A 17,478-nucleotide genomic window follows, 5' to 3' on the forward strand; every position below is an offset into this window, starting at 1 on the left:
ATATAAAATTTTAGAAGCTTATTTGTTTTTTAATTATGACCAAAATAGGGTGTCCAGGTCATGCGACTGTTATTCATTCCATAGTATTGTCACATAGTGTTTCCCGTCGCCACGTAAGTATTGCTGTTTTCATTTTTTTACTATTTAATATGGGTAAAATCATATAATCCAAGTTATGTTAACGGAATTTAACAATGAAATAATCTGTGACCCACAACACAATCTGTGTATTAGTGTTCTCATTTCTTTGCAAAATCTTATTAGACTGTGCTGGACCAGACATGTGCAAAAAGCAGTGTTTAACTAAAGGGGCGCAACTGTGTCACATCTTTATTTGCAAAACAAGATTTGAATGGAAATGCAAATGTTGCAAATGTTGACTCATGCCAAAAAACAAGCAAGCACTGAGAGAGGCACAGTGTGCACCATTTGTTACAGAGATTATACCGAGCCTACACTAATGATGTTCCTACATCCATAGAAAGAGAGCCAACGTGAGAGGAGTCAATAGGAGCTGACAGTATAGGAGATGTACATACAATATATGGTGTAAAATGGGTGCAGAGTAAAAACATCTTTCTCAGCTCAAGGCTAATAGTCAATACATGGGAAAGAAACAGAGTCAAGGTTACTGTAACCACAGGATTCATGCACTCATTGCACAATAAACAGCATGCATAACTGCACAAATCTCCAAGGAGAGAGCAAGGCTTCTATGACAACATGTTGTTTGCAGCCCATTCAATAGGCAAGCACTAGTTTCGTTGAAGCTCTTCCCTGCAACCAAGGCCGCCTCATTACGCTGGCTCGTATGATGAAAGATGAGACAAAAAGCTAGGTAGATGGGAAAACACAAAAAGACACAGCATCCTGGCCCCGTCGCTTTTCAAAAGCGTGGCCACTTGACACACCAACACAAAGGATCATATTTAAAAAAAAAAAAAAAAAAAAAGACGTACACACATGTGGACACAGACACGTGCTGTAGCTGCACACACATACAAAGGTGCATGTGAAAACAGCAATACACACATGAACACACACACACACACACAAGGAAAACAAAAAAAGCAAGGAGATGCATTAGGTGCACCATATAAAAGCCAGGCAGAAACGAATCTGTCTTTCATCTCTCTATTAGCTCTGTCAATTGTTTATCAAAAGCAGTGAGGAGGTGATTGGAGCCGGGCATTTGAAAGCTCGTGCTGCGAGATCCATTTTAAAATGCATGACGGGTTAATGGTATGTTAGTGGCAACATTAGGGCCCAGTGAGCTCGCACCGTGCTCATTCACATTGAAAACAGGCCGCTTCAAATGACTACTAAGCAGTCCTCATTCTGAGAGGTAATTCATATTGTAATTAACTTTTCAATCACAGCTGATTAATTAAGACAGGCCCTAGTCTGTAATTATGCATCTATTTTTGACCCTGATGCGAATCACTGGATATTCACAGATTTCACAAGCCACAATTCAAACTACTTTCTCCTCTGCACGAACGTTAGAGAGCTCGCTTTAAAATGCAAATTTACGCATAACAATATTAAAAAGCTTAGCTGTTTATAGAGGATACGCACAGCTGACAATGATCAAAAGTCTTTTAGATGAGTCAAGGTGTCATCATTAGGCAAATCATCAAGTGAGATTTTCGGCCTATATTTCTCACTGTTTTTTCCAGAACACCAAGAGCTCATCCCAGTCATATTGTCTTCCTGTTGAGGGGAATATCGCGAGCATTAAGTATTCCTCCTCGCATTCTGATGCACAATAGAAGAGCAGGGAAGTGCGCTTGATGTTACCATTCCCAACAAAAACCTGAGATTAATAATTTAGTATGGCTGTGGGATAGCTTTATTTTGTGTCCACTGAGACTTAGTCTTCTTTCATGAAAAATTGAAAAAAAGAAAGAGGGCTAGAGAAGGAGTCGGAAAACTAGGCTGGGTCAAACTGCATCCAGTTGCCATTGTCAAGCCCTGTTGGTATCCTTGTGGTCTCTCTCTCTCTCTCTCTCTCTCTCTCTCTCTCTCTCTCTCTCTCTCTCTCTCTCCTCTCTCTCCTTCACTTTCTCTCTTTCTCTCTTCCGCTCACACGTGCACACATGCACAAAGACACACACACACACACACATGCACACACACGTCCTTCTAACCCTCGCTTCTGGAGTAAACATACCCTCTCCATAACAGTGCGAGGTGAATCCGCTCATGCATCAGAATCTACTATCAAATATTTATCACGGAGCAGCAGTGATTTTGACCGTGTGCTCATGCTTTTGACAGCACTCGCCTGCTGCAATACTTATTGGAGTAAACACGGACAATCCAATATCGTTGTTCTTTTGAATGCTTGCAAAGAACTCCAGAAGAACGCCGAGCAGACAATACAATCCATCAAAACTTCACTGCATATTCTATAGGCTGTCTGACTTGCGGTTTCAATAAGATGAATGCTCGCACACCAACGCATCAAAGCCTTAAGTTCACAGCCAATAATGTAAAAAAAAATCTTCATCTTAACAAGTAATTTAGTCTAATATTCAGTTTTAAAATCTTATTTTTCTTCAAACAAGTGAGAAAAAAATGTGCCTGTGGGATGGGATATTCCCACTTGTTTCCAGAGTTAACCTGTCTCCAGGATTTTCTTGAATCAAGTGTCTTTGATACCAGTGGGCTGATCTGCTTTATTCTGCCTTTTTTCAACATATTTATATATATGATGACAAAATAAACCCTGAAACAAGTGAAACTGCATTGTAAACAAGTCGGATTATCTAATCGCACTGGAAGATTTTGTCAGTTGCTTTAGGAAAAAATAGAGAGACGAATGATACAGAATTTATAAGGGAGTTTATAAGGGATAATTTTAAGACTAAATGACTTGTTGAGACTCTACATTCTTTATTGTATCATCAAACTTTTGGTCAAAAGGATCTTTGACATCTTTGACAACGATGCAGGGTGTGACAAAGGGGATCACTTTTTTTTCTATTTTGCTGTGAAAATAGTGAGTAGTATTAAAACGCAATGTCGCCTCTGATAATTCAGCAAATGAAACAACCTGAACAGGTGGCCATTCTTTAGGTGGACACTGTTCACCACTCTGCATATGCAGCCAGTGACAAGGGGTCGCAAGTAAGCACTGATTTATGTTGAGGGGTCACAAGCCAAAAAGACTGACACTGACATCACTGTGTAGAACATAGTTTCCTAATAATAATAATTTCCCTCCAACCATAGTTGAGATAAACATCATCTATGAGTCTTGTCTACATGATTCTCATTTCATTTAGAGAGCATAATCACATTTGCATGCTCCATATTTGCCTGTTCTGTGTGAGATTAGCCACTGTCTTCAACCAGCAGCTACCTGCAAGTAACTCAGTGAGTAACCGCGAGTAAATAAGTCTCTGGCATGGATCAGAGGACACATCTTCATGCTTGAGCAGACGCATTTAAAATGCCACCAAAACACCGTCCCAGATTCTGCCCTCAGTCAAATGACATCAAGTGCTCACTTACAGGTCCCTGAACGCCCCAGTATGAAGCTAAATCAGCCAGCGGGCAGTACATGGAGCAATCAAACAGATAAGCATCCCATTTAACTTCAGTAAAAATTCAACCCGCAGAACATTCAGGTTTCTTGCGTTCTCACGCTGTGCCATTGGATTCAACCAAGGAGAGTAACTAGGTCAATGATGCTATGTAAACTGCTCCACTTTACCCCTTGCTGCAGTCAAAAATGGAGCTGGTTGAAGTGGAGGGTAGAGGAGAGAGAGAAGGCAGGACTCAGCTCAGTGATTGAATGTGACAGATATCAACATCCTCTGGCTAGTGAGAGGACAGAGCTGCAGAGCTCCAGTAATGGCGGACTATACGACAGTAAACAGGTAAGATGAGTCACAGTGAAGCAGAACACAGTGTCCAAGGAGCACTGAGCTGAGCAGGGAGGCTGCTCAGATAAACAGTGAGAAAAAGCAACACATACCTTCTCCTCCATCAAACATTCAAGTCTCACAGTTTTGCCATGACTAGTTTGTGCACAAAAAAGATTCACTTTCTGTTATTTCATCAACGAGAAAGTGGCCAGACAGTTTACCATTAGCACTAGTGTTTTGCCTTCACACACTGCAGACACAAGGACTGGTTTTTACTGTACACTGTGTCCTCTGAGTTCTCTGACCATTAAAAGCTCAAATAATGCAGTCCACAGTATCCAGATATGTACAGTGTTTGTGTTACCTGAGCTGAGTGAGACGGTGTCTTTTTCCCATGATACAACAGTGACGTAGGCCTCGACAGAAGCAGGGATAATGCACTTGAAGACCGCTACATTGCCTCTCATAGCCTTCTGGTCAGCCACTCTGACTGTGTAGGGTTCCCGTGAAACTGAGGAGGACAAAAAGATAAAAACGCTGACTGAATGCACGATGCCTTTTGCCTTATTTTGCTGTTTTGGAGAGGTTGGGTAGCAGGGTGCTACTACAGTTAGAGATACTATCTATTAATCCCATGTCAGGAAGCTTCCCTGCCAGGTCCAGAGGTACTGCTCTGTAGCTGACTCTGGTATCACATTACTATTCTTAGATTTCAGTGTAGACTTATTTCCATATTATGAAAAAGGTATCTGTTTTTCACTGGTTAATCATAGTCATTAGATAAGCTTTAAATATTTTACAGAGGGTTAGACACAAATGTAAATCTCTTACCTTTGTGACAGCAGAGCTTTGGAGTCAGTGTCACCATACAAACATAACATGTGTCAAGAAAACTTAAAAAATGGCCCCATAAAATAGAATCTTTCTTCCTTGACTGGATGTATTTCCTGTCATAACAGACCACTGGCATGGGAAATAATATGCAAAGGGAGCATTCAAAAGTGTTAAGCAGTAGCACAATAGTAGTAGTACAAGTACAATATCAATTATGGAGAGAAACACAGTTTTATTGGATGGGGTAGGCAAAGGTGTGGGATTGGTTGAAATTTTTATTTTCACCTACTGCTGCTGCATGAGGCTACCATTAAAGATACATATTTTTTTCCAGGGAGTAAAAGTCATGGAGTTAATTTAGAATTCATTTCATGAGGATTTTAAAGTGTGAACTGAACATTGCATCCCAGTAGTCACTTTTTAAAAACTATGCACTGACTTCAAGTAACTTCAGCATTTAAAATAGTTTAACTTGCACAAAGAGCCATCAGTCAATATCAATCAATCAGTCAATCTTTCCCTACCAAGATTGCTAATTCAGATTCAAATCAGGCTTCAATCATTCTCATTTGTTGTTTTTTGTGTGACAGCAAAAATAACAGTGTTGCTCTACAATTTTGGCCAAGTCTACTCTGATCCATCTGTTCTGCTGAACAATATGAATGCCTTCTAGAAACGTAATGAAAAACTGATTAAAATAATCATCTGATTCAAACTCAGACCCATTTGCTGCACAGTAGCTTCTCATCTGAATTCAAACGCCTATCAATTTTATACTGTGCTATTATAGTACAAAGTAACACTACTACTAGTATCAGTGCTAGTATTACGTCTACTTCTAGTACCTCCACAAATGCTAAAACAAATAATAATACTATCTACAGACAGCTTAGACAACTGCGACTGGCACTATTACAATATCTAGTACCACCACCACAACTAGTAGTACTACAAATACTATTACTCCCCTCACCATTACTGCTACTCCAGGTCTTCTCCTGTGGACTCACCAGCTTTGATGTGGACATCCTGACTCCTAATCTTGCCAGAGGGGTTCTCGGCGGTGCAGTAGTAGGTGTTGTCATGGATCAGCTTGCTGAAACTGGATGGCAGGAAGTTGAAGATCTGGAGGGTTCCGTTGGGGTGGACGTGGCGGATGCCTGGGACATCATAGATCTCCTCACCGGTGGCCAGATACCAGCGCAGCGAGGCCGGCGGCGCGCCCGCAGCAGGACAGGGCACCGAGGTCCCTGTGGTGCTGGCAAATACTACCTCTTGCAGAGATGCATTGACAAAGTATAAGCTGGAATGTAGATCCTCACTGAAAACTGCAAGAGGAGACAGAGGGTGTTTGTTGTTACGACCATGAACCATTGGGTTGTATTTGCACTGTTTTCTTCTTCTACAGTAACCTTGTTTTTAAGGTCTGTTGGTATGCACTTATTAAGTGATTTTGTACTGTCTCTGAAGCACCTTGAAATGTTTTGAAACTGCTTTGAAAATAAGTGATTCAGTGTATCTTGGAACTTGGATTTTGAAACTATAAAAATTAACGTTTTAGTCCAAAACTTGCTTTTCATAAAACATCAATTGGTTGGAAATAAATTCTTGAAAAATTGTGTGTAAAAGGGCAAACTATTGGAAATGAAAAATCAATTAATATATAAAAAGCATGTAAAAAAAAAAAAAAAAGAAAGAAAGAAATCAAGAGAATTCAATATTTCAAAACCATTATGATTGCAAATAGCACATTAAAATTCCAAGCTCCCTGCAATACTGACAGAGGATATTTAATGCCATGGTTATAATGTCAGAGCATCCCACTGAGTCGGGCTCTTACAATAAATGTATGAGACAGTTTCAGTGTTTACTTAGATTAATCTCACTTTCACAGTTCTACATCACAAATAAATACTTCAGCTTATAGGGCATGATCAGCGTTGTTTGATTTATCAATGTATTCCCATCCCTGGGACCTCAGGAACATTAAATTAACATAAACTACTATCAATTATGAAATAAGGTCAGTTGCCTTGATTATGCTCGAGCTTTGATACAAGCCAACATCACAGTAATGAGAATGATGTTAAATGCAGTTTGTGCAGGAACGCTCTCCAGAGGGAAGGAGGGTAAAAAGTGACACTGTAGGACCAATTAGCTTCAGCTGGCTCACTGGTAATTGCTAGCTGTTTGATTTCTGAGTGATGCAGCTAGCAGACGTCTCCTGGCTGCACCTAGCCAAGCACAGATCTCAGGCAGTTCTCTGTACATGCATGTGTCTACGTGCACGCATGCGCATGCATTCGTGCACGTAGACGTGTGTGTGTGTGTGTGTCAGTGTGAGTGTGTCTATGTATGTGTGTATCTAGCTTGCCATCTCAGGCTGGTGACGAGCCCAGAGGCTGTGCACTAAATGGCTTACAGTGGCACTGGCAGCTGGCTTGGACCCTCTCTGGGGAGAAAACATTTTAGCACTTCATAAATTCCTAACAAGGTTTCAAATTGCAGCCGTTTCCATCCCTTTCTCTGCTCCAGCAGCTCTAACCCAGCAATGAGACGCTCCAATGACACGCTAATCTACAAACACATGCGCACAAACACTCATCTGGTGTCACTAATGAGGGACACCCATTCAAAATGATTGCGACATAAAAAAATATAGCGATGTCAGGGTGAAAATTAAGCTATATTTCTCTTCTTTTTTTGCCATTTACGTGATTTCCTTTAACGGCTCAGCTTTGTTTTTTTTTTTTACATTTATGCTTTATCAGTGTTCAAAATATAAGAAATTCTCTCTGATTGCACTCCATTGCACACAGTCCATATTTCAACTGCCTGAGTGAAATTAATTAGATTTATTTATATTACTCAAACTGAGTAGCTTAGTTGTGTACCTCCGCTAAGATGCAGAAACCATATAAAATGTATAAAACACCTTTACATGATCTCTCACTATTTTTTTGGCAGCCAGTAACTACTTTCCTTGGAAAAGACTTGGCAACACTGCAATGTAAATTTTGCATCATTATGTACTGTTTTTCATTGGCTAAAATATTTAATTTTATATGTCATCAGTCTATGGGTAGTGTAAGTAATAACTCCACTAGCTGCAGTGCTGCCAGTCTATTTGTCTAATTTAGTGATCTCCAAACATGTGCCAGGAAAGCCTAACAAACACTACACCAGATTTTGACTGATTGCCACACATTATAAATGAATGGCAGACTAACCAGCATGGAGATAGTTGTGCCTTTGAAGCAAACTGAATTAGTTTTTGCTAACCAAAATCCATATTATAATGTCATTTATGCCACAGCCACCATGAATACTTGAATCTGATCAGCTGGATGTCTGCAAAAATAGTCCCTGTCATCAGTTTAATCCACTGTTCTTTATCACAGCTCAATAAAACATTCAGCTTATATAAAACTCATAGTAGCTAAGCATAACAGTTAACTAATGGCTACACTAACTAGTTGCACCATGTTAAAGTTACAGTAAAGACGTTTCACATATGAACATTTGCTATACTCTATTTACTGCCAAACAATTTCACACAATGACTAAACCTATCACCCACCATTACAACCATTTACTTTCCAGTAAATATCACTGCCGTAACAAGCATCCTGCACTAGCTGACTGATTTTTGTCTAGATACTGCATGTGCTGCACTGAATCCATTTTGGCAAATTCACAATGTGTGCAATAGCATGGGTTCAAGTGGAATAACCGTTTTTCCACCCATATATGTTTATGTCATTCTGTCTCGAATGAAGAATTTCAAATATATGAATGTATGTTTGGATCAGCCAGAACAGACATGAACAAGCACACCATCTATGGCAGGGATGTTGAGCCATGTGCCATGGAGGGCCAAGCAGCTGCAGGTTTTCATTCCAACCAAAACCATCGTCACCTCACCTTCAAGCAGAGAGAAGGGACTAATCAGTGAAATCACCTGGTGGAGTTTTTGGTTGAAATGAAAACGTGCAGCCTCTCGGCCCTCTGTGGCACATGGTTTGACACATATACCCTGCTGACTGCAACACAGCCTGAACCAAGTGAGTCCATCACAGCAGCTCCTCTAGATCCTGCTGACAGCTCTGGCCTCCTTGATAAAGTGAAAATAGAGTTATAGTCATCAGAGGACCCAATCAGGATAATCCAAGTTTACATTTCCAAAAGGACAACTGGGGAGAAGCTGCCACCACTGCACTGCCACTTTCACAGAGAGTGAATGGGCTTTTGATACTTTTACACATATTGTTTCTGTAAGGCTAAAAGATTTGTGGATTAACAGAATAGTCAACAATTTTTTACATCGAATTCTATGGGAGGCAAACAAGTATCAAGAGGCATTTTTTTTCCAGCAATAGATATGTGGTGCTTTAGAATATAACTCAGTGTGCCAGCTGTGACTCAGCCTACAGGCCAGCCAGCAAGTAGCAAATCGAGGGACAGGGGAGAGTGTCTGTCTCATCATCAAATCTGTCCACATCTGTTTATCTGTCTGCATATCATTCTTCTTTCTTTCTGCATGTGACCTCCATCTGTAAGTGCTATCAATGATCATTTCAGTCTAATTTCTGTATTGGCCATTATGTTATCTACATCTGTGTGTTGTACAGCATGATAGGTAACAATGCACATCTGCCTACTCTGCACATGTTTCAGTATGGATGTTACATGCTAAATATGTAAATCTAATACTGTGAATAGCTTACAGTCGATATTTGCAAATGCATTTCTATCTTTTGATCTGTCACCTGTGGACCCGCTAAAGGCCACAGGTAACAATGCACACTGGCACGTCTGTTTCAAGTTTTAATGCTGAAAGTTCTGAAGATGCTCTCTCTCTCTCTCTCTCTCTCTCTCTCTCGCTCTCTCTCTCTCTCTCTCTCTCTCTCTCTCACTCTCTCTCTCTCTCTCTCTCTCTCTCTCTCTCTCTCTCTCTCTATCTATCTATCTATCTAGTTAACACAAGACAGCAGTGCTTCCATACCATTAGCACCAATATTGGGTAAATTAATCCAAATAATAATAATAATAATAATAATAATAATAAAGTTACTCATTACTGTGTACAAATGGTAAAAATCAAAATGCTTTAGTAATTATTCTCTCTAAAAAGTAATTAAATTACTAATTACTTTAGTTTTGAGTTGCTTTCTAAATCCCAGATTAGTCCTTGGATAACAAATTACATAAGAAATGATCTCAGATCAGTTTCGCATATTCAGTCATAATTAATAAGATATAAAAACCTCATCTTAGACCAGTAGACAGAGGGCAGACCTACACCTCAGCTCCTTTGGTCTTTCAAAAAACCCTCTGCTCAAGCAACAGAGGTAGTGAGAATTTTATCCGGGGGTGACTCATGGTGCCCACATGCAAGTTACACACACACACACACACACACACACACACACACACACACCACACATGCATACATGCACACACGTGAGGTATCTTACGGTGAGTAGTATGACATCAGAGGTCTAGCCAGGGACAGCCTCCCAAATTTCCAGCCTCCATTTTTCTATTCATTACATGTTGATTACGTCTTTGATTGCTATAGACAGACTCCCAGCCAGGCCCAGTCTAGTCTCAAGTTAAGTAATTGTTGTACAGCAAGCATTTTCTCATGTGAATGAATCACTAATAAACAGTTTATTGGAGTAGGCTATTCTGTCTCAGCCACTAGTTCTAGGCATCCAAATGGCATTTGCTTTTAACTCCAGTATCATTTTACATGCAACTCAAACAGTGCAAGATGGTATTCAAGGAATCATGATATGGCATTCTCTCTTGATTAATTAAACTAATTGTTTTCCATGAGATTTTTCAGCTGTTTGATTTTGAAGAAAGTACTCATGATACAGACTGTAGTTTCACATGTACAGGAAAAGCTCTGAATGTCTAGTTTCTTTACTTGACAAAAAGAGACTTTCTGATCATATTTTGGCAAAGAATGTATGTGCTCTCAGCAGAGGAACTTTTTATACACATTCGTGTACAGTATTTTATATCAAAAAGTTTTTGCCATTTGAATCTTTTAAAATGCAGCTGATACTGTGCTGGGTTCTCAGCGGGTCTGTGGCAACGGCCAAGATGAAAATAATACATCAAAGTCATATTAAATTCTGATTCATTCTCTTTTTCCAGCTGGCACAGGGAGTATCAATCTTCTCAGAGCTCTGTTGATAATACAGACTGGAGCCATGAGGGGGGAGATCAAAACCCACCTGTTCATGGACTGTGCTCAAGGTTAGTCAGAAACACAAGACGCTTTGAAATTGTTCGTGTCTATATTTTAAATCACACAGCCATTACTGATGTTGCATTCAGGAGGCATCGCCTTTGTGTGTGCAATATGAAATGTGGTAGTTATTATTATAAAGACCCTTTTTGAATTTTGTTGTAATGTGTCAGCAAAATGCTTTGTCTGAGATCCAGATATGATGACATTTTCAAACATGGAGCGGAACGGAAAGACAGAAAGACACAGGCTTTTGTTTTCACGGAAATCATCGCAGCACAGCTAGTCATTTAGAAATCCAAAAGAACCCCCCCCCCCCCAAAAAAAGTCCAGTGACAGATAAAACTCCCAAACATCAAAGTTTTCAGAAAATATAATTTAGGTGCTTACTTAATTGATATTTTGAAAGTTACAATGCAACAATAGCAAATGGATGGAAAGAAGTACATCAAAGGAGTTGTGGACGTGTGCATTCTGTGCAAGCATCAAAGAAATTGGATTAGGATTTATATCAGGGCTGTTTTGATATTCGTCTTTCAAATGTGAAAAATATGTGGGAGCAACTAAATTTAGACTGGCTGAGTGATACTGAGAGTGATTTAATTAAGAAAAGAAATGGACTCGAGTGGAAGGTACATATCAGCGCACTACTCGTTTTCCTAATTGACTAAGCTCACAAGTCAGGCCACAAATGGTCCAGTGACGCAGGTACATTGCCCTTTCAGACCCCACAAAGAGCACCGAGTCATGCCCCAACAACCGGCCTCAGGGCCCAACCACTTACTACATTGCCCGAGAGAAAATCAGTAATTGGCATAATTTTTCATGAGCTAAGCCATAAAGGTGAAATAAATGACACTGTTCAATAATGCATTATATGCATCTATAATTGACTATGATTTTTCTCTGACAGGATATCTTCAGGGAGAAAGGGAAGAAAAGAAAAGGCTGTTTCACTTGAACCTGTCTTTTCTGGTTCTGGTGGAAGAACTAGTGTCAGCATCTCCTTGAGATATAATGCATGCCATCCTTCATAGAGCAGATCAGCAGTGCAGTTTTTTTTTTTAGTATTTATTAAGGTGAGTGCCGTGAGACATTCATCCCAGTGAAACACTATTTGGGTCTCAAATAACTATAACTTGTCACCAAGGTTAACATAACACTTGAATCTTGTGAAAAGTTGACTGGGAGTCTTTGATTTAGTTTGTGGACAGTGTGCTGTAAAAGGACAGAGGTAACCATTAAGAAAAAAAAAAAATCAAGGTAAATGTTACAAAGATATCTAAATTAACTGGCGCTATAGGCAAGTTCCAAGGTCCATTGGACTCTATGGAGGCTTTGAAATATCATTGCTTGCCGTAAATCTCATGGTGAGGGAAGGGATTGATATAAATAGCCTACTATCTACATGGGTATATATTCACATAGCTAATTTATTGTTGCACTGGTTAAGGCTAACTGTTAGCTGGAGATTCACTGTTTCAAACAGAAAATAGGGAGGTGGGCCAGCCTAGTTATCAGTAATTGACACTGATTGACACTGATTTTTCTAATACTTGACACAATCAACTTGATGTGACGGCCTTTCGCTCAAGTTTAATCACACTGCTTGTCAAAGTTTCAAACCAACTTATGCAGCAAAAGTGACAAACTGAAACTTGAGCATTAAGCTAATTAAGTTAGCCTACCTTAGCCATTAGCCTCCACCTAAAGTCCTGTTTTTAAAATCCCGACTGCTTCAAAACTGTTAATAATCCAGGCAATAACATTGGCGATAACACCGACAGTGAGCTCAGTGGTGTATTTTTCATGTCGTTTTAGAGGTACTAACTTGGGCCGTGGCTCAAGTTAGCCGAACGAGATGGTAGCTGCTCTGTTGCTAGGCTGTACCTTTACAAAAATAGTATGTGCACATTGCTTCCTGAATTAATTAGCTATCTCTCCCTATTTTTATTGTTGGCAAATGGCCCTGTAAGTGGGATTATGCATGATGAAGTGTGGGTTAAAGGGTTTTGAATGTACAAAGTGGAGGAAAGGAAGCAGTAAACATTTAAACATAGTGAGGAGGAGTTTGCAGCATTTTTAGCCAGCAAAACAATGACATATGCTTTAATCTGAAACTCTTAATCACCAGATATTCCCTTACAGCAGTGCCTCTGTGTGGTTGGTTTTGTAGCCGCCTTTGTATGTTTTAGCAGAGGTGTCATCCAACTCATATTACTTGCTTACAAACAAAACAAGTCTTTCTACCTGCTCCATCTCCATCTTCTTTGTTTACAATGAAGGTGTGTCGGTTCTCCCTTGACACTCTGGCTGGTTTATGCCATTTGCTGTATAAAAAGCCAACACTATTTTGATTTTGTTTCTTGTCAATCGTAACAAAATAGACATAATTGGAAAATTTTGACCATTAAGCAACATTTAGCCCACTGTATTGTGCTATTGTTTCGAAAAATCAATAGTGTTTGCAACCTGATGATAAATTATTTCCAACACAAATTGTGTTTACTGTTTACTGTCTTGCTGCACAATATGAGGAACAGCGCATATGTATCTTCACAAGGCTGCTATCCCTCACATGCTATAGAGCTGATCAGTTGACAGGATGTAACCAACCATGGCAGGGTGCTTTCAGAGCCACTGAGGCGCTTCATTTAAGTAAACGTGCAATCAATGCCGATGGGAACAAACAGCAGGTAAATAGATGAATGCACTAACTGCCTCTTTGCTGGATCCCAAGAATGAGGTAGCTGCTCCAAGGCACTAAGACATGCTCGCTTCCCCAATCTGGAATACAAAACCTCAAGTGTGAGGAGGGAAATTGCTAATCTGACCCCTGATCAGGATGTTTGAAAGTCACACAGGGCTGGTTTGATTATTTCTTCTTCATGCACATGCACTGCTAAGCCCATGGACGTAGAGTTAAACAGGTAACGAGTGACAAGCCATTAAACTTCATTCTCTAGTCGTGGATGTGATTCCATCATTCGTGCTTTTTCATGAACACGCTCTGACAGAGGAAGAAGAGAGAACAAACAAGAAGGATAAAGAGGAAATCACAGAGACAGAAAGGATTGATTCGGCTTCCCATATTTCAGAGGGCACTCGTGTTGCATCTGTTGAGCGAGCACAGCCATTGTCTGAGTTGTCATCGCCACCACGGCAGGGGGACTCAACGCAGCACGGCAGCGGTGGCACCGGCTGCTTCACAGTGACAGCAGGAACCCTGGGTAATTAAAGCAGCTCTCTGCTCTGTACCCTGAGGACAAGTCTGCCTGGGACCTGGAGATCATACCTGGCTCGCTTATATTTGAGACCCACAGTAGCCAAACAGCAACTTTCCACCTTAGCAAATCCGTCCTCCAAGTCTGTGCAGTATTGGTATGAGGCAGTCCATAGCTCTTTTTAAACTGAGATCCTGCAATGTTGCCATAAAGAGGAGTCATCATTAGACCCGTTTTACTTTTTTACACTGAACCAAACAAAGCCAATATCATGCTACACCAGTGAGTTTTAGATGGTGTGCCGGTTTTGCAGGAGCAGAGGCATGACTTGTAACACAACACTGTCAGCACCTAGTGTGACATATAACATAAGCACTGGGCAGTGACATGGAGGGTGGACTGACTGCACATTTATACCACTCTTCAAACGCAAGCAAAGTTGCTGCGCATCGTAAACAACAGTGGTTCTCAACCTGGGCTCCGGGGACCCACAGGGGTCTGTGAGGGGGGGGTTTCAGTATTGTACGCTGATGACACTGTTATGTATGTACACAGCAGTACAAAAAGCAGTTACCTCCATCCTAACCAACACAAGTGTTCATGTTCCCGAATGGTTAAACCACTGCGGTCTACAACTAAATGTGTCAAAAACCACTAGTATGAATTTTGCAAAGAACGCCTGCAATACTGTTGAGCCACACATACTTGTTCTTGGACGATTAGAAATTATCAAAGAATTCAAATACTTTGGATCGTGATAGACTCAATCTCTCATTCAAAACTCAGGCCAAGAAGGTTTGCAACAGGGTCATGTACTACATAGCAAATTTCAGATTCATAAGGAATTGCATGTCAAGTGAGGCTGCTAGAATGTACATGAATGCTACGATCATTACTCACCTAACCTAGTGTTTAACAAGCTGGTCACAGGCAAGTAGTTCAGTGTTCAGGCCACTACAGTCATTATATAAACAAACCATAAAAACCCTTGATAAGAAACCTAACACTGTCGTATACTAGAAAAATATAACCTTCTGTGCTGGGACAGCCTTGTCATGCATGCAAATATATTTGTCTCATCTGTAAAATTATTCATGACATGGCTCCTCCCCCACTCAGTTACTTTGTCAGGCAGTGAGTAAATACAAATCAGACGACAAGAGGAAACTGCATTATCCAACTAAGAAAATCTGCTTTCAGTCAATCTGCTTTTTCAATTGAAGCAGCACATGATTAGAATGCTGTGGCAACTCACCACTTACAGGTGCTTTTCCAGACAGTTACAAACATGGTTTATAAGCCACCCAATCTGACAGCACTATTTTAAATGCCTTCATCCTTTGGCAATATTGTCAATATGCAACTTGTGTGCTGCTAAACTGCCCTGTTGTTTGTCCTATCTTGATTCTGCTGTTGTCCTTTTGTCCTCATATCTGCTTGTTTCTTGATTTTAGGTTGACTTTATACTGCCAATCTCACACCTGGCCAGGGACTAAAAACTAGCCTCTAGGCTGATTCTGGCATATTTACAGTAAAGTTGATTAAGTTACCCTAATGAGGTAATGTATCACAATGACTATTCAGTTCATAGGTTTCACACTCATTACTGTTAATCTGCCAATCTGCAGTAAAGACAGTTATGGAACATCTAAATTTTATCAGATGGAGATCCCTGAGACTACATCTGATCAAATATGTGTTTGTGGCCTGATGTATATTAAATTGGGGGTCCTTGACACCAAAAAGGTTGAGAACCACTGGGATACAACATGTTGATGCATACAATTTGTGCAACCACCGTGTTTGTGCAATCAGAAATAAGTCCCATCCTGCCGGCTCTGCTTTTCACACAGATGTCAGTTCAGCTGTGTGACTCCACTGCCGGCTTACCTCTGCAACAACAATGCCCCTCTACTCTGTGTTTGTATTTTTTATACAGAATGGTGAGGCAGAATAACGGCACAACATTCCCGCCTCGAACAGCCTGTATAAAAGGGGCTTATGTTTCACGTGTATGCATAACTAAAGCATGTCAGAGTTTAAAAATCACTCCAACTACAGACACTGAGATCAAGCAGCTTTCAGTGGCTGGATTTACACCGGAGCTAAAAATGCCACCGTAACCAGTGCATGACCCAAATTTGATACATATTTTCTAAACAGTATATATACAGCAGTGAAAACGTCAGATCTAATTCGAAGGGCTGAAAATCATTTTTCAGCAAAGCAAATCCTAGCCATTTACCAAAGGCCCTGAGCCTGAGAAGGAGGTATAGTAGCAAGAAGTTTTAAAACAGTCGCACAGCAACCAGCTGGGGCCAGGCAGTCCAGTGTGAGTAAGCATTCCCCCTGATCTGATCTTCCCTCAGGCAATACACCATACAGGGAAGTTAAATGACTGTCTTTCAATTTGCTCTCATGAATATTAAGCAGTGCTGTGACTGTAGAGAGGGTTGGCTGTATGCAGGCGGCTGATCCACGGCGACAGATCTGTCCTCTGATGTCTAGGAGGGGCGGGCAGCACCAAAACGAAGCCCCCACCGCAGATGAGCCTCCTCCCAAGTCTATTTTCATGTCTTAAATGGGCCAGAGTGGCTGTCTGTCTCATTAAGGGAAGAAACCCTGGACTGTTTCTCAGTGGGTAAAACTGAGCGATAGAGACATTGATGTCTAAATTATGCTGCTACTGCTGATGAGTGCAGAAGAGAGGATCTGATGAGGGATTATACTGTGGCAAGCTATAGCAGCTCCCTCTGCTGCTGTCTATGATGAATAAAAACTACTGGTACAAATCTAATATTGCTACATGATGTAACAAGGGCACTAGAAAGTGGAGGGAAAGTCACAACAGTGATGAACCAAACCCCTATGATTACTATCAACTTCATGGGTAGGTTTGTGCTTATTGTGTATTGATCATATTTCCAAAGGATTGCAAATACTGTATATTCTTTATCAGAACATATCAAATGTTCTAACATCTAATGTAATCTAATAAAATGCAATTAGAAACAACTTCCCTTGGTTTATTTAGGTTTTCAACACCTGCAAACTTACCCATTAATGAGAATTATTTCCTAATTTCTCCAAGAGCTGAGGAGAGCAATATTGTGGTGTATGTTGCCTCTCCACATCCTAATTAACAAGAATGGTGGGGGAGCACAATGTATTTATGGAAAGCTAATGCTAATCCTTTTGACAAACCTGCCTAGGCCAATATTATTTAAAAATACATTTTATGGTAGATTTGCCACATTGGTGGTTTGCCACATAGGATGATACA

The 17,478-nt window shown here is 40.4% G+C and overlaps 1 protein-coding gene across 2 annotated transcripts in view; it reads right to left on the reverse strand.

Annotated features, from left to right (window-relative positions):
• Window positions 1–17,478, reverse strand: part of dscamb (Down syndrome cell adhesion molecule b) — a 141,456-nt gene that overhangs the window by 113,819 nt on the left and 10,159 nt on the right. For both annotated transcript variants that reach the window (XM_030067666.1, XM_030067665.1), the window contains exons 2-3: window positions 5,720–6,037; window positions 4,240–4,386 (exon numbers count right to left, since the gene is read on the reverse strand). In XM_030067666.1, the coding sequence (XP_029923526.1) occupies window positions 4,240–4,386; window positions 5,720–6,037 (465 nt within the window). The remainder of the gene's footprint in view (window positions 1–4,239; window positions 4,387–5,719; window positions 6,038–17,478) is intronic.

This window comes from Myripristis murdjan, chromosome 13 (genome assembly GCF_902150065.1).
Source record: "Myripristis murdjan chromosome 13, fMyrMur1.1, whole genome shotgun sequence".
Lineage (NCBI taxonomy): Eukaryota > Metazoa > Chordata > Actinopteri > Holocentriformes > Holocentridae > Myripristis > Myripristis murdjan.